We start from the raw sequence: 24,331 nt of genomic DNA on the forward strand, positions 1-24,331 counted from the left end.
CGAGGAGGAGCCCGAAGACCGAGGCTCGCCGCGGGCGCGCGTCCGGAAACCGCCGAGTGTACTCCCGCGGGAACGGCAGGCTGTGGCTCGCCCCGAGACAGCCGAGGCTGGCCGGAGACAGTCGAGCGCAGCCGATTCGAGAGAGGGCTCGCCCGGCCGGAGGTGGGGTCGGGGGTGGGGGGGCGGAGGCTCACGAAAACGCTGGAGAGTGAAAGGGTCGGGGACGCATTGGTCCCGACTTGGGACTCTGAAATACCTGAGCCATTCCGGAAGTAGCTGGACGTGCTACAACAGGTGTTTTTGTTTTTTTTCTTTTTGTTTTTTTGTTCTTTGTTTTTTCGAGACAGGGTTTCTCTGTATAGCCCTGGAAGGAACCGTACGATCTCAAAATACAGGTCTTTTTCTTTTCTTTCTTTCTTTTTTTTTTTTAGTTTGTTTTCGAGACAGGGTTTCTCTGTCATCTCTATCAGAGATGTCTGTACATCTCTATCAGCGCTATAGCCCTGGCTGTCCTGAACTCACTCTGTAGACCAGGCTGGCCTCGAACTCAGAAATCCGCCTGCCTCTGCCTCCCAAGGGCTCGGGATTAAAGGCGTGCGCCACCACTGCCCAGCCAAAATACTGGTCTTGGGAGTTGACTCGGAGGCGGCCGACGGCTTCCGGAAATTGCCGAAGCTTGACCCGCAAGCTGCGGGTGGAAGGGATGGAAGGCGAAGGCACTGCCATGGCAACCCCGGGCGTCCGGAAACAGCCGATTCGCCTCCAACCCAGCACGCGCGAGAAGGCGGCTTCTCAGAGTCCGGAAGCGAGATTGTTTCCGGAAATATCGACCGACCGACGCCGGCCGGTGGGGCAGAGGGGCGGTCGAGAGAGAGCCAGGGAGAGTGCGGGCCAGACGTAACGGAGGGGTTTATCGATTTATTAGAGCTCAGCGCGAAGGCTCGGGTAGGAAATTGGGACCGAGGAGTTGCAGCAAGAGTTCAGTGGTGAAGAGAGTTCACTGCTTCTTGCACAGGATCCAGGGTCAGTAAATTACGGCCGCTTGTAACTCGACGCCCTCTTCTAGTGTCTCTGGGACTTGCAAGCAAGTGGTAAACATACACAGTAAATATACTTTAAGGGAAAATATAGAAAGGTGGGCTAATTAAAGGATTGCACTATTATTGTTGAGATTGGGTCTTACTGTGTGTAGACCGTGCTGGAATTAAAAGCAAGTGCTATCACGCCCAGCGTTTTGGGTTTTGGGCCTTCAAAAAAAAGAAAAGATTTATTTTATGTATGTGAGTACACTGTAGCTGTACAGATAGTTGTGAACCTTAAGGAGTTGTTAGGAATTGAATTTTAGGACCTCAGCTGGCTCCTGTCAGCCCACTCGCTCTGGTCCCCCCCCCCCCAGCCCAAAGATTTATTTATTGTTATAAATAAGTACACTGTAGCTGTCTTCAGACGCACCAGAAGAGGGCGTCAGATCTCATTACAGGTGGCTGTGAGCTACAATGTGTTTTCTGAGATTTGAACTCAGGACCTTCTGAAGAGCAGTCAGTGCTCTTACCCGCTGAGCCATCTCTCCAGCCCAGGGCTTTTCTTTTTTTAAGATTTATTTTTGTGTGTTTTTCTTCATGCACATCTGTGCACCTTGTGTGTACCTGGTGCCTGTGGAAGTTAGAGGAGGCATCAGATGCCCTAGAACTTGAGTTACAGATGACTGTGAGCTGCCATGTGGGTGCTGGGAATAGAACCTGGGTCCTCTAGAAGAGCAGCCAGTGCTTTTAATCATCAATTCATCCTTTGGCTTTATTATTATTAGAGACAGGGTCTTGTTATGAGCCCAGGTTGTATTTGAACTCATGATCCTTTCTGCTTCAGGCCCACCCACCCCGGCTCCCTCTCCTGCCTCCAGTGTTAGGATTACAGGTGTATACTGCCATGCCTGGAGACACTTCATTTTAGAGATGAGATTTTTGTCCCATTGCTTTGTCTAGTCAGGATCCCAGCCTAGGTAGCTGGGATGCATCCTGGCTTGGATTAAGTATTTAACCAAACCCCTCCCTATACAGCCTACAAAACTCAACCTTAGATGATACTGAGCCACTGGTTGTCCCCCACCTCCTGCCACTCACAAATGCACACACCAGGGTCAGATGTCATCATAGGGCTTTATTTGATGCCAGCTCCGAGATGGGTGGAGGGCTACTCATGCACAGCCTTGGTCTCTCTTCCAGCAGTCGGTACTGGCTGGGAGTCAGGGAGGGTGCAGAGGGTTTGAGTGCCTGCAAACTCCCCTCATGGAGTGTGGAGAGCTGCATCATTGGCAACCTACTGGATGGCTGCTGGATCACACAGCATTATGGGGACAGCCTGGGCTCTCCCATGGCCATGCTCACAGTAGGGCTGGGAGATGCTGTCCTGAGCCAGGAATCTTACTGGGCCATTGTGGAGCAAGCCTCTGGCCTTGGGAACCTCGGCTGCTTGGATCACACAAAGCTGGGAGGAATTCAGGTGTGCTCAGTGCACATGAAGTGTGCAAGTCATTGGGGTTAGTCCTGTAAACACAGCAGCACAGGCACAGAATGGCAAAGACACTCCTCCAGAATCACACAGCGTCGCCGGGCTCCACGCTTGGTCCTCTGCACTCACCATGCTGGGCCTCACACACATGGGACTCTGTGCACGCGGTCATTGATTTTGTGGTGCTGGGGGTTGGTGGTCAGGCATGGTCCTCACTTGGCTAGACAAGTGCTTTGTCCCATCCCTGCAGTGGACACCTTTCCACTTAGATGGCCCTTAGATCTGTCAGTTACTACCTGCAAGGTGTATGGGCTATTCTGTCTTAAACCACAGCATTCCTCATCCCCCAAGCCCTTTGTTCCCACACTTCCCCTAAACTGAAGCATGCAGGATCACAGGCAGAGTGGAGCAAGGACAGTCGGAGGAAAGCTATTCAGACACAGAAGGTAGTCTTCAGAGTGTAGCCTGCCACTGAACTAGTGATCCTCCTGCTTTAGGGTGCAGCTTCCAAATTCTGTCCAAACTTGGCAGGGACCAGCTTTTGTGTGCCTTGAAGTGGGTCTTGGGTTGGGAATGGGATAGACAGACAGACAGACATACACACACAACACACATACACTTGGATAGGGAAAGGACAGGGGACAAACTAGAAAACACAGAAGTTGCCCAAAGTGCTTCACCTTGACCCAGAGAACAGGGCATGTAGACTGCACTCCAGGGGCCAAGGACAAGACAGACAGCCGAGTCCACCAGGGGGGCCAGCCTGGCTATTGCTTATAAAAAGTAATAAATTAGTCTCGAGGGCTTGCTATTTACAAGTCACTGGCACCCCTCCTTCCTGGGAGGGGGGGCACCCTCCAGCCAAGTCCCAGGCTGATGGCTGCACCCCATCTAGGTGTGACTTGGTGAAGATGACAGCTCTGTAAGGAACTGCAGCCAGAGAAGGTGGTCAGTCTTTCCTAGCTGGTCCTGGGGTCCCGGGCGTGGCCTCTGCACCCTGCACAGCGATCTTGGGCACTGCTCGAGCTGGCCCAGGCTCCTCATCGAAGCTCACCTCCTGCACAGCCTCCTGCTTCTTGAAGGAGTCCCGACGCTCTGACAGATGCAGCCTCCTCATGACGACCAGCTCAGCCTCCGCCCCCCGGCCCCGCCGGCCTCCGTCCCCATCCAGCCTCTCACTGGTGCCCAGGCCCAGCTTGTCGGCTGACTGGCCCCTACGTAGCCTAGGGGACCGTGCGGGTATGGGGATGTGCCCCGGAAGGGGCGACGGTGAGCGTGGCGGGGGCGTGGGCACGGGCGGGCAGGCCAGCGGAGATGGAGGGATACTGCTTGTGGACTTCCGGCGGCCGCTCTTGTGACGAGGTGGTCCAAGCTTGGCTGCCAGGCCATGCAGTGAGCTGGGACGGGTGTGGCCAGTGGCTGGAGAAGCGGGGCTGCTGGAGCTTGGCGACACACTGGGTGGGGATGCTGTGTCTGTGGGCAACAGGAATTCGTCAGTGTCCCCCTCCTAGAGGTAAGGTCTGGACTGACCAAACTGGCATTGCCCACGCCCTCCAGTGTTGCCACCCACCCACATAGGGAGTCCCCTTGGCCTCAATTTAGTGAACTCTTACTCATGCATCAAAGCCAGAACTCATTTATCCCCTCCTCCCAGAAACCTCTGCCTCCTCTTTGCATAGCCTGACCCTTCCCCAGAGCTGTGTCTGACCCTTAAATACTCGGGACAAAGAATACAAGGCCACCAAGCCATCCACTCAGCTCAAGCACACACCATGGCCCTTTACTGATTGTTATCACAGGTATGCATGTATATTCATATTCACAGGCAGAGTTTCATAAAGCCAGTCTTTTTTTTTTTTCCTGCCTCGTCTCTTAAGTGCTGGGATGACGGGCACTGTCTACCAGGCAGCACTTCCATCTGCCCTGTAACGGCGGCCGGGGATGAGAGACCACCCACCTGTGGGGGCATCGGGTGCAGGGCTGCGGCAGGGTGTGGTGGGGCTAGGGGACAGGCTGTGAGTGGGTGATCCGGGAAGGCTCTCGCTGGAGGACAGAGAGTGCTGGAGGCCCGAGGAGAAGCTACGGCTGGTGTGGAGCACAGAAGATGGCTTCGAGATCCTCTTAAACAGAGACTTCCGCCTGGGGACAGGCATGGTAACAGTGAGGGAGGCTGAGAAGGCTAGGGCTGCTGGGGCCACTCTGACTCCCTGCTTACCGGTCCTGGGTCTCCCGCCTGCGGCTACGCTTGCTCCTGCGGGCCATGCGGCCCTTGGCCACGTTCTTCCGCGCAGGTCCCACCTTGATGGAGGTGTTCTCCAGGGCTGTGGTGCGCAGGGAGATCTTGTTGCCACTCTGCAGAAGGGACACCAGTCACCTGAGAGCTTTCCGAGGGCCGAGACACCTGTCCAGCACCCGAGACTCGGTTCCCCTCAGCCCTGGACCCCAGGATAGGGGAGGTGCAGCCGTAAAAGCCTCGTAGTGTCAGGGGCAGCTAGTTGCCCAGGATGCACAGAGTGGGCACACGTTCAGGCCAGGGATCTACGGGTCGCACCTTCAGCAGCAGCTCCACCACGTCCATGTGCACTAGGCCCAGGACCGACTCCCCGTTGATGTGTGTGATGAGGTCCCCAGCACGCAGTCCGGCCTCCTGTGCAGGGCTCCCCTCCTCCACGCTCTGCGGGGGCGGGCAGGCACAGCACAGATGGTCAAATAACGCAGGCCACACCCCTACAGGCCCATGTGTAACCCGAGTAAGGCACTGCAACAGTTCCTCCAGCTATGGAGGAAGGCAGGGCCCACTCAGGGATGGAGAGCACCCTGGTTCCCACTGCCAGGTCCCACAGTGAGGTTCCACAGTGGGGGGTTTGTCAAGGACTCACCCAGACCACATGGTGCACCGTGTACACGTCACTGTCGCCCATGTAGACACGTATGGCGCGCAGGCTGAAGCCGTACTTCTTGCCTGAGCTGTGGATGACGATCGGGGGCCGCAGGCTACCACACACTGGTGATGGGTCCCGGCTGGGTGAGGAGTCTCGGGAGGAGGGGTTGGAGGACAGCGAGCGGGGCGACAAGGGGCTCATGAGAGGACCCCCGCTGCCGTCGTCTGTGGAGGGTGGGAAGGGCACTACGTGTGGGTTTCTATTCTCCCACGTGGCCACATGGCCCCCACCCAGGCAAGCGGGGCGACAAGGGGCTCATGAGAGGACCCCCGCTGCCGTTGTCTGTGGAGGATGGGAAGGACACTACGTGTGGGTTTCTATTCTCCCACGCCCCCACCCAGGAGCTCGGTCTTGTATCCAGTTCTAGAAGCACTCTACCACCCACCACAGGGAAAAGTAACACATCACCTGCCGTGATGATGAGGGACAGGGCGGACACAGAGGCTGACTTGGGCACTCGACCCCCACTGCCACCAGGGGAAGCCCGGGGCTTCTCAGGGCCGGGATCTCTTGAGCCTCCTAGGCGACGGCCTCTGCCAGCATCCAGGGGCCGAGGAGTTGAGTGCCGGGCGCCCGTGCTGTTACTTCGAAGGCGGGCATGGCTGAGGACAGCTGTGTCGGCTGAGGGGACAACTGGGGTGAGCTTGACACCTGTCCATCCCACCCCAGCCACCCCCGAGCCCCCAGCTACATGAAGCTGGAATGTAGGTTCAGGGTGTGTAAGGCCTGTCTACTCTCAGTTTGTGATCCCTGGAGAAACTTCTATTCCAGTTTCAACAGCCTCCCCTCACTCACCTTGAGGCCCACTTACCAGAAAGGTTGCAGGGCTTGGGTGTCACTGGGGTGGTCGGGGGTGGGGGGTCAGGCTCCCCCAGGATGAAGACAGGCTTTTTGGGGTCAGCAGGTCCTGAACCTGCTCCCTCATCTTCAGAGGAGAAGGCAAATTTAGGCATGTCCAAGCTGATGGTGCTTAGGAGAGACGGGCTGGGACCCCGGTCAGTCTGACAGGAAGATGGCTGACAGGAGGAGGCAGCTGTCCAGGACCTCAGCCTGTTTGAAGGAGGAGACTATGTCACTCAGCCACACCTGCTTGCAGAACTATTCAGTAGAGAGGGATTTTAATCCAGCAACTTTGACTGGAATAGCAACATGCCTTAGCATACCCCTATATTCCCCCTGGCTGGAATACAGAACGCCCTTAGTACACAGCTTTAATCCCAAACAATGAAGGTAAAGTTAGTTTGTAGAAGGAAGTACCCATGTTTGAAAGTGATGTCTAATTGAGTGGCAGACAAAGTGATGAACCAGAGAAAGATATGACAGAATAGCACATGCCCAACTCTCAGGAGAAGAGGGAAGGGAAGCTACATGAGGGCTGGTGCAGAGAGAAGGAGGAGGCAGTTTTCTTGGGACAGTTGTACAGAGGTGGGTTGCAGAGAGAACAACTAGACACAGGTGAAGACACAGCGAGCCAAAGAATCAGAAGGAGCCAGAAGATTAGAACAGATTGCCAGAATTAGTATGAGGCCAAGCAGGACAATTCAGGAGCAGAGAGAAAAGCCAGTTTGAATCAGTCAGTGTGGAGAGGAGTTAGAGCCGATCAGCTGAGTTGAATCAGCCAAAGGTTAGGGAGAACTAGGAAGGGTGAGCTTACTCAACAGTGAGCCTCAGAGGCTGAAAACACTCTAGGTCTAGGTAAGATTGTATAGAAGCTAGAAGCTTCCAGGACTAGGCCTAGGTCAGCAGAGGGATGCACAAACCTCAGGCACAATTACATCTAGTGAATAAAAGTCACATTTACTCCTCGACCCCACCAGCCCAGTTTCCAGCGCCCACCCTCCAGCCAACTTTGTTTCTGTTCAGTCTGGAGCTTGAAGGAGGATGGAGTTTATGAGCCAAGTGCATTCTGGGTAGAAAAGGGCCATGGAGCCAAAGTCAAGCAGTGTTATGGAGCATAGCAGCCATTATGCCTTAGGAGTACAAAGCCATAGGAGCAAGACTGTCAGGGACCTCCTACCTTTCACTCTTTTCTACTGGGCCACTGGGAAGCTCCTTCTACATCAGATTTTGTAACCTGGTTCTTAGCTCCTCAGCCCACCTACCGGAGGTCAGTGCTCAGCCGGCGGCCGTTGTCTCCTTCGCTGCTTTGCCCCCAGCCTTCTTCTCGGTCCTCGCTGAAGCTTCTTTCGGCAAAGGTGGTGGTGGGCTGCACAGCCAGGAACTCAGAACTACTATAAACCTGTGAGGTTTTTATGTCAGTAATGGGGAATGATGACAAAGGTCACCCCAGCGCCTAGGAGGCTGCGACAGGAGACCCTGTCTCAGAACTCACGACTTAACAAAACACACAGGTAGGCAGACTCAGGAGCATGCTGCCACCGGCCAGCCCACCTTGCTGAAGCGGTGGGAACAGGAGGAGAACTGGGGGATCTCCGTGGAGGACTCCTCGTCATTCGTCTCGTCGTCCTCTGAGCCCAAGTGGCGGTACCGCTCAGAGCGAGCTGTGGGAGGGAAGGGGGAGGCTGAGGCAGCCAGGGACACCCAGAGGCCCGGGGCTGTACGGCTCAGGTACAGGAGAATGGCCCAGCCGGCATGGGAACCTGAGTCGGAACCTGCCAGGCCTCTGGGAGCAGATTCCCGCACAGCGGATCCAAACTCTGGTGGTCCCCACTGTGTCCACAAAGCTGCGTGGTCACAGCAGGAATTCATGCACCTACAAGGAGATGTCTCAAGGCTGAGCTACATTCCCGTTTTACATAAGAGGGACAGACAGGGAGGGCCCCTAACATGCAGGGGTGCCACAGACAAGGATCACAGGCAGGAGAACACTGCTCTGCATCCACAGGATCCCCACTTACTGTCAAAGTAGCTGGTGTCGTCCTCAGCTTCAAGCTGCGGGACAAACTCTGCCTTGTGTCTCAGAAGCCCTGCCCAGTCCAGGGCCAGGAAGAAGGGGTGCTGTTTCACCTCATGGGTGCCACCTGCAGACAGGCTGGCTGAGCTCTTCACGACACACTGCCCCCCTTCATTCCCCACCTCCCTTTCCACTGAATGGAGCCAGGACAGACCCAGAAATGTGGGGAAAAAAAACTGGGGAGCACCAGAGCCAACTATTTCCCTCAAAGTTTAATCCATGTTAACTCCTACAGACCCTTCAAAACCCCAGCTCCCAGCTCCCGATCCTCCACACAGCCTGGTAAGTAAGGTCCTGAGTGAAGCTGCCCCACGGACTTACCTGTCCCCAGCCTGTCCATTGGGCTCTGACGTAGAAGCCTGGTAATGAGATCCTGAGCGTCGGGGGGAAGGGCCTCATCTCCCTCTGGCCACATGATCTCATCTGAAGTTCGAGGTGGGAGGAGTGTCAGAATGCCCTTTCTAGCACCTCCCAACACACCCCACCATGTGGTAGCACTGTGGTCAGCCCAGTCTCAGACCCTTTTAAGACACGTACCGCTGACAACCTGTCCAAACAGCTCCTCAGGCGTGTCCCCGAAGAATGGCACACAGCCCACCAGGAACTCATACAGGATGACGCCCATGGCCCACCAGTCTACTGGCTTCCCGTAGCCCTGGCGGAAGATCACCTCTGGTGCGATGTACTCAGGCGTCCCACATACCTGCACAAATGGGGAAATGAGGCTGGCCTAGCCTGGGCGGAGTTGGGGTGGGTGGGTTCAGTCTTGCCCTTGGGTTGGGTCATACCTGCTTGTCCACAAACTCTCGGGCATCCTTCTCGATGTGACCTTCATACAGGTTGGTGGCCATGCTCATGAGGCCGATCTTGGACAGGCCGAAGTCCGTCAGCTTGATATGGCCAAGGGAGGTGATGAGCAGGCTGTGGGTGAGGCCAGGACCCTCAGGCTGGGTGGGAAGGCCAGAGCCAGCATAGTTGCTAAGATTGGCTGAAGCCCCCCTGTATATACTGTTTTGAGACCCATTCTCCCTAGGAAACCCATGTCAGTACGCACATGCTTTAAAAAAAAAAACTGCCGGGCAGTGGTGGTGCATGCCTTTAATCCCAGCACTTGAGAGGCAGAGGCAGGTGGATTTCTGAGTTTGAGGCCAGCCTGGTCTACAGAGTGAGTTCCAGGACAGCCAGGGCTACACAGGGAAACCCTGTCTCGAAAAAACAAAACAAAACAAAACAAAAGACAAAAACAAAACCCTTTTTGCTCATGTGGCCCAGGTGGCCTCACATTCTCTAGGTTACTCAGCCTCGCCTTAAACTCCTGCCCCAGTACTAGGATGGGTACTCAGTACTCCTGAGTACTAGGATGACAGGTGTGTTCCACCATATCCCACTGTGACCTTTTTTATGCACCTTGCAGATACATCCACTCCTTACAAATAAAGTCCCCCAAAGCTTGCTTTCTGTACACTGCTATTCATTCACCGGCCCCTCCTATTTTATGCCCAGGCTACACAGAGAAGCACATGCTTGTGACTACTGTGTGTGCGTGCCATTTCAGCTACTCAGAAATGAAGTGCCAAGATAAACAACAGGTGTCAAATATATCTGCTGAGCTGAGTGCAAAGGGCACCAGGCTCTAAAGACTTCAGCTCACATCTCCAAACGGCACATGGCTAAGAAACCAGAGATCCCTGCGTCAGAGACAAGTGGGACGAGATGAGTTCCATCCTACATGCACAGAGTAGGTGCATGTGTGCAGGGTCTCTGTGATACCACCCTGGCAACCCCATAAGGTCCCAGCAGCACCTATCAGACCTCTAAAGCCACGGCCCCACCCAGAGCCCCGCCCCCACCCCCCCCACACCCCCGGCCACTCACTTGTCAGGTTTGAGATCTCGGTGCACAATGCCATAGTTGTGCAGATACTCCAGTGCCAGCACCGTCTCCGCAAAGTACATGCGTGCCATGTCCACGGGCAGTGGGCCCATGTTTTTCAGGAGCGTGGCGCAGTCACCCCCTGCACCGGGACGTGGATCAGGCCTGGATCCTGCCCATGCTGCTGAGCTCAGCAAGGGGCAGGGACTCTGTCTACAGGTTCTGCCCAGCAGGGTAGAGTTCTAAAATGGAGCTCTGCACACCGCCAGTGCTTAAGTACACGCTCTTTCCCTCGCACAGCTGCAGTCTCATCTGCAGAAGCCTGGCCATTATCCCAAGCCCTCCAGGGCCCCCACCCGTCCCTTTCTGGACCTCCCCAGCTGTGCCCAGGGGCAGGAATGAGGGGGGAGTGGCTAGCAGCCTAGGGGCCGCACCTTCCACATATTCCATGACCATGCAGAGGTGGCGGCGGGTCTCAAAGGAGCAGAACATGCCAACCACAAAGGGATTCTCGGCGAAGGTGAGGATGTCCCGCTCCACAAACACCTGTTGGATCTGGTTTCGCAGAATTAAATTCTGCTTGTTGATTTTCTTGATGGCGAAGCGCTGCCGCGTATCCCTGTGCCGCACCAGGTAGACGGCCCTGTACACAGGAAGGGGGACGCTGAGTAACCATCAGACCAAACCCAAAGCTGCACCCAGCAGGGACCCAGGACTCACCCATAGGCTCCATTGCTAATGAGCTTGATGGTCTCAAAGTCGCTCTCACAGGGCTTCCTCCGAGACGGACCACCCAGGCCTCGGCTCTGCAAGGGAAGAGCTCAGGGTCTGTCCACTGCAAAGCTGTCCCCAATCTAACCTGCTGTCTTGAATTTGCTGCTACTTCCTCTCGGTCCAAACTTGTCAAACCAGTATGTAAGTTTCTTTAGGGGTATTTTTTTGTTTGTTTGTTTGTTTATTTTTGTTGTTGTTGTTTTTTTTGTCCCTTTTTTGAGCAGAGCCTGCTTCCCAGCAAACTTCTACACATCCTTCAAGACCCACCTTTTCAGTGCCCATTACAGCCCAGCCCAGCTCTGGGATACTTCCTATGATGGGGCAGTCCCACTGCAGCCATACCCCCAAATCACAATTATTAAGCATATACTTCAGCAAACTCACCCCCTACTCCAACCACCCAGGAAAGGGCAACATGGGTCTACCTCAGCTTGTAACTCACCTCAGGGGATCCAGGAGCAGGGGGCTGGTCCTCATCAAGGTCATGCAGGGGCTGGATCTCTGTCAAAGAAATCAAGCTGGTTTTGTTGTTGTTGTTGTTGTTTTGTGTTTTGCTTTTTTGGACAGGAATCACTATGTGGCCCAATAGCAAGAACTATAGAATCGTTCGAGGCCAGCCTGGTCGACAGAGTTAAGTTCCAGGACAGCCTGGGCTATACAGAGAAACCCTGTCTTGAACATCCCCTCCACCCCCCAAAAAAAGAACTATAGCATCTTCTAGGAAAGCCATACCTCAGAGCCTTAGCTCTCCAAGTGTTCTGCCCCAGGGATTGATTGGCAGGTAACCGTCCCTAGTGAGTCTCTGAGCATTACCCATGGTGGCAAGGGTCATTGTCTTAAGGTGGCAGAAGAAGGTTGGGACTAGGAAGCAAAGGGAGCCCTGGGTTCCAATCCAGATCGTCCCTATTCTGGGTGCTCCTCACCTTCCAGCGGGTCCTTGGCAAGGCCCAGCTGGCGGATGATGTAGCGGGGCAGATCCGTCTTCACACCCTGGTCCTCCCGGGCCTGGCCTTCTGCAGCCTCCAGCAGATGGTAGAATTCTTCCGGGTCGAACTCCTGCGCGGGAGAGGCCGTGAGCCCGGAGACCTCACCTGGTCCCCAGAATCCCAGGACCCCCGCCTTCGGCTTACCAAGCACTCGAGCAGCCGCGCTGGCCTCGAGATGATGATGAGCAGCTTGCGGACCAGCTGCACGATGAAGCCCACCTCGGCGCTGTCTGACCGCTCATGCGCCTGTAGGCAAGTGCACCTGACGAGACCTGCCTGCAGAGGCCCCGCCCACACCCTAATAGGGAACAGCCACGGCTCTGCAGACCCCACATCAAAAGGTGTGTCCCCCAACACACCCCACCCCTTTGGGCATATCCACTTGTCAGGCCCGGCCCCACGTACGTACATCCTGCAGCAGCCTCTCCAGCTTGTCCTGCATCTCCAGGAAATAGCGGGAGGTGACTAGAGCCTCGCCCGACTTGGCCAGGCAGTCCCGAGCCAGCTCCACGATCTGGTGGTGGATGAAGCCCAGGACACCGTCTGCCAGTGCCAGGCGGTCGCCAGGAGCAAATGCTGCCAGGAAGTCCTGCAGCCGGCCCTCCATCTGCGCTGTGGCCTGCGGGGAGAGCAGAGGTCAGTGGCAGGAGTGGATCAGAGGACGGGCCAGGAGTCTGAGAGGAGGCAGTTCAGTCAGGGGCGGGGCTATAGTCAGGACAGGCAGAGAGGGTGAGATAGGAATAAAGGATGGGACAGGGATAACTGATACAGAGGTGGAGCTGATCAGGGAAATGACTGACAGCAATGATCAGAGCTGGGGTGGCCTCAGCAGAGGGTCTGATTCCGATGACTGGCAGGGAACAGAGCCTTAGTGGTGGGCGGGGTTCTGGTGAGTGACAGGGTGCTGGGCCTGAGTAGTAGACTGTGCTAGCAGAGGGTGGCAGCTGCAGGGCAGAGGGATCTGCAGCACACCTTGGGGAAGCGCTCCCGGTACACGTGGTTCATCATCACTATCTCGTTGTCGAAGGTTCCTGATGTGCGTCCAGGGCTGAAAGGATGACAGAGAGGGGTGAGGGTCACAGAGAAGTCCCTGGTGGGGTGGAGAGGTCCCAGCCCAAGTCTACCTGAGGCTGCGTGAGCGTGGGCGCAGTCGCGGAGAACGGCCTCCGTCCTCGTCCACCACACTCTCTGAGCTGCGGAAGTGTTTGGACAGGAAGCGCAGCTCGTCTGCTGTGGGCTGGAAGGGGAGCTGGTGTAGACGCTCCCGGGAGGACGAACTTGACTGGGGCAAGGAGAAGGTCCGGGTCACAGCCCAGACCCAGCACCCTAGCATCCCGCAGGCCCGCTGAGGCCCACTGCAAGCCCTCCCGGCCTAGAGTGGGAGCCCCATAAACCACAGCAGGGTGTGTGTCCGCTCCAGTCCACCCCACCCCATTCCACCTGCCCAGGCAGCTGTCAGTACCGACACGGTGGAGCTGGGAGTGTTGGTCCCATAGCCAGAGGACGGGAGGGAAGCAAGTGACCATCTTCTGCCGTCAGCCCTGGAGAGGGACAGGGACAGATGGAAAGACAGCTTGGCCTTGTGCTGGTGGGGACTTGCAGCAAGCTGTGTTGGCACAAAAATCAAGGACCCTCCAGGCAGCCCTCCCTAATAAGGTGCAGCCCAAGCTTTGGCCAGTTAGTTGTTGCTGCTGGACGATCCCAACCCACAAACAACTCAGGGATACTCCAAGGGGGGCTTCAGCCCCCTGTTCCCACGCACATACAGCCTTAGCCGCTCAATGCTTGGTGGAATTAAAGGCCAGGGGCACCGTGTCAGTTCTTGGTTAGTGAACTAATGTAGCTGTTAACGAGTTACTGATTTAGTCAGGCTGCAGCCCCTCCTTCCTTCCCAGAACTCTGAATTACCTGTCACCGTGAGAGAGGTGGCTGTGGAGGGCAGACACCACAAGAGAGACCACCACCAGACACCAGGGCAGGAAGGGGCCAAAGAAGGGGGATAAAAATCAATGAGGGGCAGGCAGGTCTGGCCCTGTGAGGGCTACCAGCCCTGTGTGAGGCCACGACACTCACCTCCGGGCAAAGGGGAAATTGATGGCTGCTGCGGCAGAGCAGGTCCGAGGACTGTCTAGGGGGCTGTTACCTGCTGAGGGGAGGTGGGAACACTGTCATTTCGGGGTGGTGGCAGGACGCAACCACCCACCTGGATCTCCCCCGCTCACCAGTTGGGACGGAGAGTGGTGACAGAGGTCTGGAGAGAGTGGGTGAGGGCGTCCCCACGACGAGGCTCTTACGGTTGCCACTGCGGCAGCTGTGGAGGGGACAGCAGGGTTAGAAAGCAAAACTGAGGGACAGGGGGACATGTGCTCAGTTGGGAGTGTGCTATGGCTGGTTGCAAGCTGGCCCAGACCAACCACGATCTCCCTGTGGTGAGTCCCTTTAAGGGTTTTCTGTTACCCACTGGGAGTCACCCCTAGGCAAATATCCCTTCTTTTTGTTATTTTGAGACAGGGTTTCTCTGTGGAGTTCTGGCTGTCCTGGGAATCACTCTGTAGACCAGGCTAGCCTTGAACTCACAGAACCTGCCTCTGCTTCAAAAGTACTGGGATTAAAGGCATGTGCCACCACACCCAGCCCAAACATATCTTCTTATTCCTTTTTTTTTTTTGGTTTTTTGGTTTTTCGAGACAGGGTTTCTCTATGTAGCCCTGGCTGTCCTAGAACTCACTCTGTAGACCAGGCGGGCCTTGAACTCAGAAATCCGCCTGCCTCTGCCTCCCAAGTGCTGGGATTAAAGGCGTGAGCAACCACCGCCCGGCCATATCTTCTTATTCTTGAGACAGTCTCATATAGCACAGGCTGGCCTTGGGACAGACCCAGAGGTGACTCTCAATGCCTGATCTATGATGACACATGGGACACAAACTGTCTCAGCGTTCCCTTTCCATCCTCATTACCATCATGTGACATGGTGGGAGAACACCCATCTAGCCTCGTGGGGACATTGGCAGGTGACCAGGACACACTGACTTCTTCCTTCCCAGTCTCTGGCCCTTCATCTTACACCATGGTGGCAGCCAGGCACACCCAGATGTCTGGTGGAGACAGGAGATGCCCAGAGGCTGTGGTTGTAGGAAGCCAACTCCACTCTCCCTCCCTGTCCCTGAAGCCACTGTCCCCACCTTCCCAAGATCCTGCCAAAGAGCTAATGCTTCGCCCTGTGGTATCACACCACTTTAATCCATCTCTGAATTGGGGGCCAGCGTGGGCTACATACAAACCCATGTTCCTTTTGGCCGCCTGCCCTGATCCCCCAGCCCAGGTCTCTGGCCCCTTCTGCCCACCAGACCCTGAGTTTCGCCTCCACCTTGGCAGAGTTGAAGTCACTGGGATCCTGCCCTCCTCCCCAGCCCCCTACAGTCACCCAGCAACAGCAGCTCTGACTGAAGGCAAGGAGAGCAGCCCACACAGCCCTCCACCAACGCAGCTCTCTGCAGAAGTGTCAGGGAGGGAGCGACAGGCGGGGCCCTAAGGAGGTAGGGAGGGTTGGGGAGATAGAGGGGAACAGTTTGCAGGCCAAGACAGGAGGCGTCGCAGGCAGCAAAGGGCATAGGCAAGAGGGTGATAGGGAGCTGGGCCCAGCCTGTTTGCCGCTGCAGAAGGCCCCTCTATCCCCGCATCAAGACACCCAGGATGTGCACAAAATCAACACACTCTGTGAAGCTGGCCGTGGGGGGACCTACGCTCTCAGAGCTTGCCTACAGGAGGCCACACCCCCAGAGTCAGCTAAGCCACAGGTGTGGACACGGTACAAACCAGCCTTGATCTGGGGTACCCACCAACAGTACCTGCTCTTCACACAGTAAATCGGGGCTACAGCTACCAAGAGAGGGAAGAATTGCCCCCTAGACTGAGGTGTGGGTGCAGAAGCTGAACCCAAAGGGGCCTGCAGGACTTCCTGTCTCCCTCCTCTGCACACGACACACACTGGCAGCCACATCCTCTCCCTGCCGGGTCTGCCCCACGGTCCTGCACCGGTAGCCAATAAGAATGGTTGGTTTCTTTCCCTTATGCTTACAGGCAAGACCTTGAAAACAACCATATTGGACACCTCAGAGAACCTGGATCATCCACTTGAGCACACATTAAACGCCAACTGCTTACACTCTTCCTTGCTCTAAAAGGCCTGTAGGCCATGACAGAGACACCGCACTATCTCAAGGCCAAATCAAAGCTCTGGACTGAGCACTCAGGGTCCTTGCAACCCAGACTTTGCCCAACTATGCAAACCTAAATACAGAGAAACCCAAGCACAGAGAGGTTGAGGATCTGCCTGAGGTCACACAGCATGGTAAAAAAAAATATCCTACAATTAGAACCTGGGTCGAAAGTTGAGGCACCACCTCTCTTGGCCTCTGTGCCTTGCAGAGGAGGTCCTGGGCCGAGAAGCCAGGCATGCCTTGGCTGCAGACCTGCCACCCACTCGTCAGCCTGGGCCATGAGTATTTGCATCTGCGCCAGCATTTCCGCTTAGTGTCCGGGACAGACTGCTCCATTCTTCCCAAATTCATCGCTTTGCAAGGCCCGAGTCCCGAGTTCAAATACCGGGCGTCCACAGCTAGACCCTGCGCCCCAAGCCTCCCCTACCTTTTGGAACGCTGTAGCAGTGCACCCTTAGCCAGGCGGCTGCGGTGTCCGGGGGCCGCCACCGCGGTCCAGTAGCTAGGGTCCGACATGCTGCCGCCCTCTGTCCGCCGGGGCCTCGGCCGGATCGGCCAGATTCGGCCTGAGCCCCTTGGAGCGGCCCACTGGCCGCGGGCAAGAAGGAGCGCGCGCGGTAGCAAGGAGGAAGCCCGGCTGGGAGCCCCGCCCAACCATGGGGCGGAGCCTGAGGGGGCGTGGTCTCGCGATGGAGGAGGAAGGGGGGCGAGGCGTTGCTACGGACCTAGGCGGGGCGTTGCTAGGGTCCCCAACTAAGGAGCTTTTGTTGCTTGCTGCAGCTCTGCCGGAAGCGCTAGGATGGAGCGCAGCGCAGTCAGAACCCGCCGGGCTGTCGGTGCCCACCGTTGCCAGGGCCTTGAGGGACAGCGCGGGGCGTTGCTAGGGCCCCGAGTAGCGGGGCGCGGAGTAGTGGACGTTACTAGGGCTTTGGGTACGAACGTGAGCGTCGCTATGCCCCTAGCAGCACAGGCAGGGCTTTGCAAGGGTTCTGAGCATAGGAGGCGGGGTTACCTGGCCGTTGCTAGGGCTCTGGTTAGCGAGGGCGGGGCGTTGCTATGGACCTCAGCAACACACGCAGGATGTTGCTAGAACTCTAAGCTCGGGGACAGGCTCCCTGGGACGAGGGCGGGGCGTTGCTATGGACCTCAGCAGCCCAGACAGGGCTTTCCTAGGGTTCTGAGCATTGTGGGGCGGGGTTACCTGGTCGTTGCTAGGGCTCTGTGCGGCGAGGGCGGGGCGTCGCTAGGGCCCATCAAGCGTGTGGGGCGTTGCTTTGGCCTTATCAGCGGAGGCGGGGCGTTGCTAGGGCCCGGACGGTAGGGTGAGGCTTTGGCGGTGCTAGAGCAAGCTGCGACGGGTGTGCCCTCTGACTCTGAGGTGTCAGCTCTGCCTGGCTCTGCCCCTTCCCTTCCCTTCTGTATAAAGCCTGCAACTAACGCATCGTGCATGGCCACGAAAGCCATTCCCAAAGGCGGTAAGTCACATACACTACAAACCAAAGGTATATGTCCTTCTCCCCCAGGTCCTGGGTAGCCAGTGGGAGTCATTCTGACAGCACCCTGCTCCCTGGGCCTTTAGATACTTTGGATCATAGCCTTGCTTGGATTTGAACCCATATTTGGTACGAGAAGATAGCTGAGGAAACTGAGGCACAGGCTCCCAGGGTTTCCCCTACCCATCCTTCTCAAGTCACCCCCAGACTCTGCCACGGTTCCTCCGGGCTCTTTGCCACATCAGGCGTCCCCCATGCTGCTGGCTGGACCACAAACCCATATCCAGTCATTTATTCACTTGATAAACATTTATTGAACACTTACAGTTTACCTGCCACTGGGACATCTAGGGGTGACTTCAAGGGTGGTTGGTAGTCCTTGATCTAAGATAAGGAGACTGATGAAGAATGTCAAAGAGCAACTTCAAAGAAAGAGGGATGTAGCTCAGCTGGCAAGATGCTTGCCTGGCACGGAGGGGCTCCACCTCAACCCTCACAATACTTGGAGGTGGTGACACACACCTGTTGACACAGGACTTGAGGGGTATAGCTAGGAACTTAAGGCCAGCCTGGATGATATTTCTCTCTCAAGATATAGGAAAGAAGGCAAGTAGACAGGCAACCTAATAACTATGACCGTGAGAATGAAGAGAATCAGTCCCCATGGGGGAAGAGTGTCACAGATGGGGAGGAGGGTGCTCACTGAGCTAACCACACAGCTGCAGTGAGGATTGGGGCTCATTGAAACTGCAATGGGGAGCCATGGATCATGTAAGAGCTTCTCCATGGAAAGCAAAGAGAGACCTTTGAGAAACTGGGTTTAAGCCTCCAGTGGGGTGCTGGTGGCATGCGAGAAAAGCTGAGGACCACATCATGGTAAGACGTGGAGAAAGTGAGTGGGCTAGAGCTCATGTTCTGAGTCCCAAGGACCAACCCTGCAGCGGCCACGCGTGACAAAGAGGATCATGATGGCTACTTATGTCAGGTCTGAGTACTGACTAAAAGGCTCAAAGCCTCCTGATTCTGGGGACGCAAATGGTGGTGGAGCCCTGGGCTTCACACACCTCCGGGGAGAGCCGCCGACCTCTGTTGTGCTTGGGAACACACCTCCACAACACACCTGATATATAGCTGTTTCCTTGTCCCCAACCACAGACCAAAGCCATAGCAGCCCAGCTGGCCTGTTTCCCACTCTGAAGACCTGGGCTATGCAAACTATCCAGAGTGCCTGCCTGGCTAGGGTGAGCATACAGGGTCTGCTCCCAGGCTCTCTGCCGAGGGATTCTGGATGAAACCCTCTTGGGGCAGGGACCATAACATCATCTGTGACTGGCTCTGGGGACTTTGCTTTGTCTCTCTGCTGCTGCTTAAATGGCAAAGCCTTGGATGTGTTTTAATCTGGCCAATCCATCTTCCCATGTTCCAAACAGCTGGACCACTATCCCCAGCCCCCATACCCTGCACACCCCAGGTAAATCTACATTCCTTTTGTGCCTGGCCTCCAAGGCCCTGGGCAGTCTGTGACCTGTAGGGCCCCAAGTCCAGATGGCCTTTGAACCTAAAGGACAACACAGCCCCTCTGCCTGCCTTCTATTCATCCAGGCCAGAGCATCAAATAAGCACCTGCTGCACACTGGGCCCTGCCCTGAGCATACAGTGTGAGCAGAGAGATTCAGGCCAAGCCTTTTAGGGCCTCTCAAAGTTGTGAAGGAAATAAACACTCAATAATGGCGCAGAAAGATGTTCTCACTCAGCAGGGCGTACTCCTTCCACCAACACCAGGATCTGCTTGCACTCCGAGAATGCACCTTAGAGTGACGTGTGTGTGGGGGGTGGGAAGATGGGGAGAGGCAGGCAGGTTTCACAAGATCTGGGACCATAAGGATTATGGGACACACAGGGACCTTTTTTCAAATAGTATGCGGATCAGAGGGGCTCTTTCATACTGAGGTATAAATGGTTGCCAGACAAATCACATTCACTCCTTACCAGCAGAGGGGAGTAAATGTGAGGAGGCTCTGTGGCTTCAGGTGAAGTGACTCTGCCACCCTCTGGTGGTCACTGTGGCTACCTGGTAGGCTGGGCTCCAGTCCCTGGCAGTGCCACCATTTCCTCTAGGTATAAGCTTGTTCAGTCACATGCAACCCCAGTTTAGGGTCCCTCCCTTTCCTCTCACCTGCCGTCCCCTGGGTTGGAACCAAGGACTTAGAGATGTGTCTGACCTCACACTGTCTCCTAGGATGCCCTGGATCTCCTCCACCCACTCCCAAGGAAGTGTGGCAACAGCAGTGCCTACCCTCCCACTGGGCAGCCCGTTCCAGACAGACCAGCTTTCCTCCAGTCGTCCTTGTCACCACAAAACCTTATTCCCCTCAAAAGATTGCCTCAGGACCTTTGCACACTCAGTCCTAGCTGCCCTGTGCTAGCCTTCACCTAGCTCTGTCCATGGTTCCAATCAGCTTCCCAAGGGGTCAGTATTTGAACATAGTCACTCATTTCCTCGCTGGCAACCTCCTCCAGCCAACTGAGAACCCCCCTGAGGGAGATGTCTGCCATTCTTGTTCACAACTATGGACTTTTTACTCGGCACACTGGTTAGGTGCCTAGTGAGCGTTGACTGAGTGAATGAAGGTAACCCAATTGGAATTCAGTGTGGACTCCATAGTATTTTGTCCTCCCCATTCAAATCTACCAAATGTGCCAAGCAGCTCATTCATGGTAAGGTGTGAATGGCTCCCAGGTAAGTCAAGACTTGACTTTCACACGGGCCAGTCCCTGATACCTGCCCCAGAGTCACAGAGGGTGGTGCTGACTCTAAGTAGGGAGTGGTGGCCAAGCTGGCCCCCAGACTTAGGGAACTCATAACAGGCCTGTCTCTGAGCCTCAGTTCCCTTGGTAGGAAATATGATCAGAGTAGAAATGGCTGTTTTCGGTCTGCTGCAGCCCGTTGGGTTTGTGTGTGACCACAGAGAGAGTTTCTGGCAGATCCCCGAGGTCACCACCCAACAGGGCCCTGGGAATCCAGCACCTGTCTCAAGAAGTCCTTGGGCTCAAGTTCTGACCTGGCCTGGGACACCTGTTCAGCTCCAGCCTGCAGCTGGGTGTTCCCGCGGGATGCAAAGCCAAGGAGGGGGTGACACTGAGGCCTGGGGCGGCCAGGAGGTGTGATAGGCCCGGGTGGAGGGTGCGCGTGCGGGGCGGCGCCACTCACCTCCAGGGCTGCAGGCCCAGCGATGGGCTGCACGGGCTGCACGGGCTGCCGGGGCTCAACAGGCATGGGCTCTGGCTGCTGGGCGACAGACTGCAAGACAGAGGCGAGCGGTGACCCCGCGGCGACCCGGCGTGACCCCCGCGGATTCCCAGGGGTCGCACCGCGGTGCTCGGGCCTCCGTACTCACTCGAGCGTCAGCGCGGGGATCAGTAATTTCTCCCTGCGGGACTTCATGGCGGCGCCGCGGGAACCGACGCCCGGTGGCACCGGGCGCGAGCAGACGCGCTGGGACTCTGGACAGAGGGACGCGCGCACCGGCGGCTGGCGGGGGCGGGGCTACGGGGCGGGGCTACGGGTTACGGGGCGGGACCAGGAGCGGGACAGACCGTGGACCGAGGGGCAGGACTATAGGCAGTACTATCATGATGCGGAGCAGGACCAAAGGATGATGGGGCGGGACTACAAGGTTCGGGTGGGGCTATGAGATGTGGGCGGCTAGAGGCGAGGAGCCGGGCTTCTGGGGAGGTCCTGAGTAAGAAAGTAGGCGTGGATTCGGATGTGTAGACTAGGTTATAGAATGAGAGGCGGAGCTATGGGAGGTAGGTAGAGGTTTGGGGAGAGGGAGGAGACTCTGAAGAGGGCGGGGCGTAGCACAACAGAGCCCGATGCGGCTGGCGGCGGTGGGCCTCAAAAGTATACTATGAGCTGGGCGTTTGGAAGCAATTTGTAGGACCCCAATCGCGCGGGGGTGAGGTGGTGGGCGGGGCCTCTGAGTGTGTGTGGATTCTGGACTGGCTCTTGGGCCTGTCTGTGGGCGGTACCACTTAAGAACTGAGATGGAGGGCGGGAACAGAGGCGGAGCCTCGCGCGGCGGGGCGGGGCTGAGCGCCCAGCTCTGCAGAGCGTGCGCGCTCGGAATAGAAAGACCTACGCGCAATCCTGGGGGCTACAGTCTGGCCCTCCTTGACCAGTTTCCGGAACACTCAGACGCCCAACCACTCGCCAGAAGGGAAAGAGACCTAGGTTCTGTGGACCGGGATATCTCCCACCCGAGATCGCATTGTCGTGTCCCCTCCCATCGTGGCGTCCCCACGGATCTGGTCCCTGACAGCCGGGGATCGAGTCACGTACAGCACGGGTGGCAGAGCTGACAGCTCCCGAGGGACTCTGGCCCTGACTTTACCCTCGAGGTCGGTGCACTGCGCTCTTCCCGCCTCCAGTCCCTCACAACGCACTCAGGACAAGGTCCGGCCCCGCCCCAGCCGTCGTGCACACGACTTTGGGGCGACAGAGACCCTGTTCTCAGGACCTGCGTTTCTTCCTCTACCTCGCCTAGCGCTCCCTCCACTGCCAAAACGGGTTCCACTCCTGGTCTCCCTGTCTGGAATTGTCCACACATTGGCCGCCTCGCCGGACTCCTCCTGCCCTGCCCGCCCCGCCGTTGGTCCTCTCCAAGACCAAACCTCGCCTCCTCCAAATGACCCCGGCGCCTGTCTCTTTCCATTTCCCCTGAGCACACACTTTTCACGTTTTGTGTCCCCCACTAAGAATCGGGGCGCCAGAGGGGCTGAACCACCTCTTGCCTCTCTTTCTCCAACGGGCAGGGCTCAGCACTTCGTAGGTGCTCAAAAAACACCGAGCTTGTCAGCCTTCAACTGAGGCACGCGCAACTTCCAAAGATGGGGCGTCCAAAGTTGTTTGCTGTCTAGAGCGAACAGGAGGTGAACCCCTCCCCCAGTCTTTGTTTATCCATCTGTAAACCCGGGACGCACCGAACAAAATGTTCTTTGAGCTCCAGAGCTCCCCAGATGATGGCAGCGTCACGGATTCTGTTGGCGGGCGCCAAAAGGAAGCGAGTCTTTGTCATGCAAGCCCATTCCAATGTACTTGGGTTAGAAGTTAATATTTCATAACCTCACACCCCCCCAACTCCCAGTACTGAGAATCAAATCTTTTTCTACATTTATTTATTTAGTGGAAGAGGTCTGTCCCTGCACACACCTGGAGGTCTGAAGACAATTTGGGGGGCCCACCTATGCATTCCGGAGCATGACAGCAAATTGCCTTTACCCACTGAGCCACCTCTCGAGCCTATGGTCTTCGAATATTTGAGCAAGCCTTCTACACTGGAGTCACGCCTCCCATTTTTTTTGGGGGGGGCAGGATCTTATGTAGCCCAGGCTGGCTTGGAACTGTCAATCTACCTCAGCTTTGTGGGTGCTTCAGGAATCACAGGCATGACAAATTATGCTTTGGCTGGATCCCAACATGGGAAGTCATTGGGTTGTTTGTTTGTTTGTTTGTTTGCTTGTTTTTTGTAAGATCTATTTATATGTGTCTGAAGACTGTCTCTGTCTTCGGACACACCAGAAGAGGGCTTCAGATTCCATAACAGATGGTTGTGAGCCACCTTGTGGTTGCTGGGAATTGAACTCAGGACCTCTGGAAGAGCAATGCTCTTAACTGCTGAGCCATCTCTCCAGCCCCGGGAAGGGTTCTTTGAGGGGTGGAGTCAGGGGAAAGGAAGGGAATTCTGGGGAAAGGCTCAGTGGTTAAAGCGATTGCTGCTCATGATGAGGATCAGAGTTTGGGTGCACAGAGCCCCTGAGAGCAGCCCACCCGTATGTAACACCAGCCTTGGACAGCAGAGACGGGGGATCTCCAGAGCAAGCTGCTGAGTTCTGGGTTTGAGATATCCTGCCTCAAAGGATGCACAAATGGAAAAAGAGAAGCAAATGTTGTCGTTGTATTAATCATTGAATAAATTACTCACCCGCGCCCCCGTCGTGGAAGACTCAGCTCCTTCTGCAATGAGACAAAGAGAGTGGGGTCACCCTAGGAAGTGTTCCACCCACTGCACCCCAACATCAGCCTCCCATGCCTCTGTCAAGGCCTCGTTCCTGCTTACACACTGTCTCAGGGTCCTCACACCAACTGCAGCCTTTCAAGACGTTCAGTAGCTTAGTCCTAACTCTCACCTGCGGCTCCCAAGCTGCCTGACCCTGCTAGTGGGGAGGGGGTGTGACTACATATATAATTGGGGCTAAGTGGGAAAGGGGGCTTGCTGCTAAACCTGACCACCTGAGTTTGATCCCCAGCACCCGCATGATGGAAGGAGGGAACCATCTCCTGCAAGTGTCTCAGGGGTGCATGCTCACACACAAGATTAACAAATCAACGTAATAGAATAATGAAAGGAAAAGAAGAAATGAAGACAGGTGCGGTGGCTCAGACCTGTCCTCTCCATGCTTGACAGATAGAAGCAGGAACATTTTCATTCCAGCCTGGGCTATGGATGGAGACTTGTCTCAAGCAATAATAACACATAATAAATGGCCGGGCGGTGGTGGTGCATGCCTTTAATCCCAGCACTTGGAAGGCAGAGGCAGGCGGATTTCTGAGTTCAAGGCC

General features: G+C 56.1%; 1 protein-coding gene across 11 annotated transcripts in view; it reads right to left on the reverse strand.

The window, feature by feature from the left end:
- Positions 1–2,137: 2,137 nt before the first annotated feature.
- Mast3 (microtubule associated serine/threonine kinase 3) overlaps positions 2,138–24,331 on the reverse strand; it is a 28,194-nt gene continuing 6,000 nt past the window's right edge. The window contains exons 1-28 of one of the 11 annotated variants that reach the window (XM_031340164.1): positions 21,108–22,225; positions 20,921–21,010; positions 14,219–14,307; positions 14,070–14,139; positions 13,905–13,925; positions 13,459–13,537; positions 13,121–13,278; positions 12,969–13,044; positions 12,406–12,615; positions 12,141–12,242; positions 11,934–12,066; positions 11,453–11,511; positions 10,957–11,042; positions 10,671–10,879; positions 10,240–10,378; positions 9,153–9,285; positions 8,902–9,067; positions 8,686–8,787; positions 8,309–8,431; positions 7,842–7,951; positions 7,553–7,689; positions 6,262–6,500; positions 5,859–6,071; positions 5,388–5,614; positions 5,060–5,182; positions 4,724–4,860; positions 4,466–4,647; positions 2,138–3,981 (exon numbers count right to left, since the gene is read on the reverse strand). In XM_031340164.1, coding sequence (XP_031196024.1) covers positions 3,458–3,981; positions 4,466–4,647; positions 4,724–4,860; positions 5,060–5,182; positions 5,388–5,614; positions 5,859–6,071; positions 6,262–6,500; positions 7,553–7,689; positions 7,842–7,951; positions 8,309–8,431; positions 8,686–8,787; positions 8,902–9,067; positions 9,153–9,285; positions 10,240–10,378; positions 10,671–10,879; positions 10,957–11,042; positions 11,453–11,511; positions 11,934–12,066; positions 12,141–12,242; positions 12,406–12,615; positions 12,969–13,044; positions 13,121–13,278; positions 13,459–13,537; positions 13,905–13,925; positions 14,070–14,139; positions 14,219–14,307; positions 20,921–21,010; positions 21,108–21,154 — 3,984 coding nt within the window. In that variant the 5' untranslated portion in view covers positions 21,155–22,225 and the 3' untranslated portion in view covers positions 2,138–3,457. Of the gene's footprint in view, positions 3,982–4,465; positions 4,648–4,723; positions 4,861–5,059; positions 5,183–5,387; positions 5,615–5,858; positions 6,072–6,261; positions 6,501–7,552; positions 7,690–7,841; positions 7,952–8,308; positions 8,432–8,685; positions 8,788–8,901; positions 9,068–9,152; positions 9,286–10,239; positions 10,379–10,670; positions 10,880–10,956; positions 11,043–11,452; positions 11,512–11,933; positions 12,067–12,140; positions 12,243–12,405; positions 12,616–12,968; positions 13,045–13,120; positions 13,279–13,458; positions 13,538–13,904; positions 13,926–14,069; positions 14,143–14,218; positions 14,308–16,643; positions 16,874–20,920; positions 21,011–21,107; positions 22,226–23,693; positions 23,726–24,331 lie in introns of those variants that run through there. The other 10 variants (XM_031340163.1, XM_031340171.1, XM_031340169.1 and 7 more) reach the window with 10 other exon arrangements.

The sequence above is a fragment of the Mastomys coucha genome, unplaced genomic scaffold (genome assembly GCF_008632895.1).
Source record: "Mastomys coucha isolate ucsf_1 unplaced genomic scaffold, UCSF_Mcou_1 pScaffold22, whole genome shotgun sequence".
In the NCBI taxonomy this organism is placed as follows: domain Eukaryota; kingdom Metazoa; phylum Chordata; class Mammalia; order Rodentia; family Muridae; genus Mastomys; species Mastomys coucha.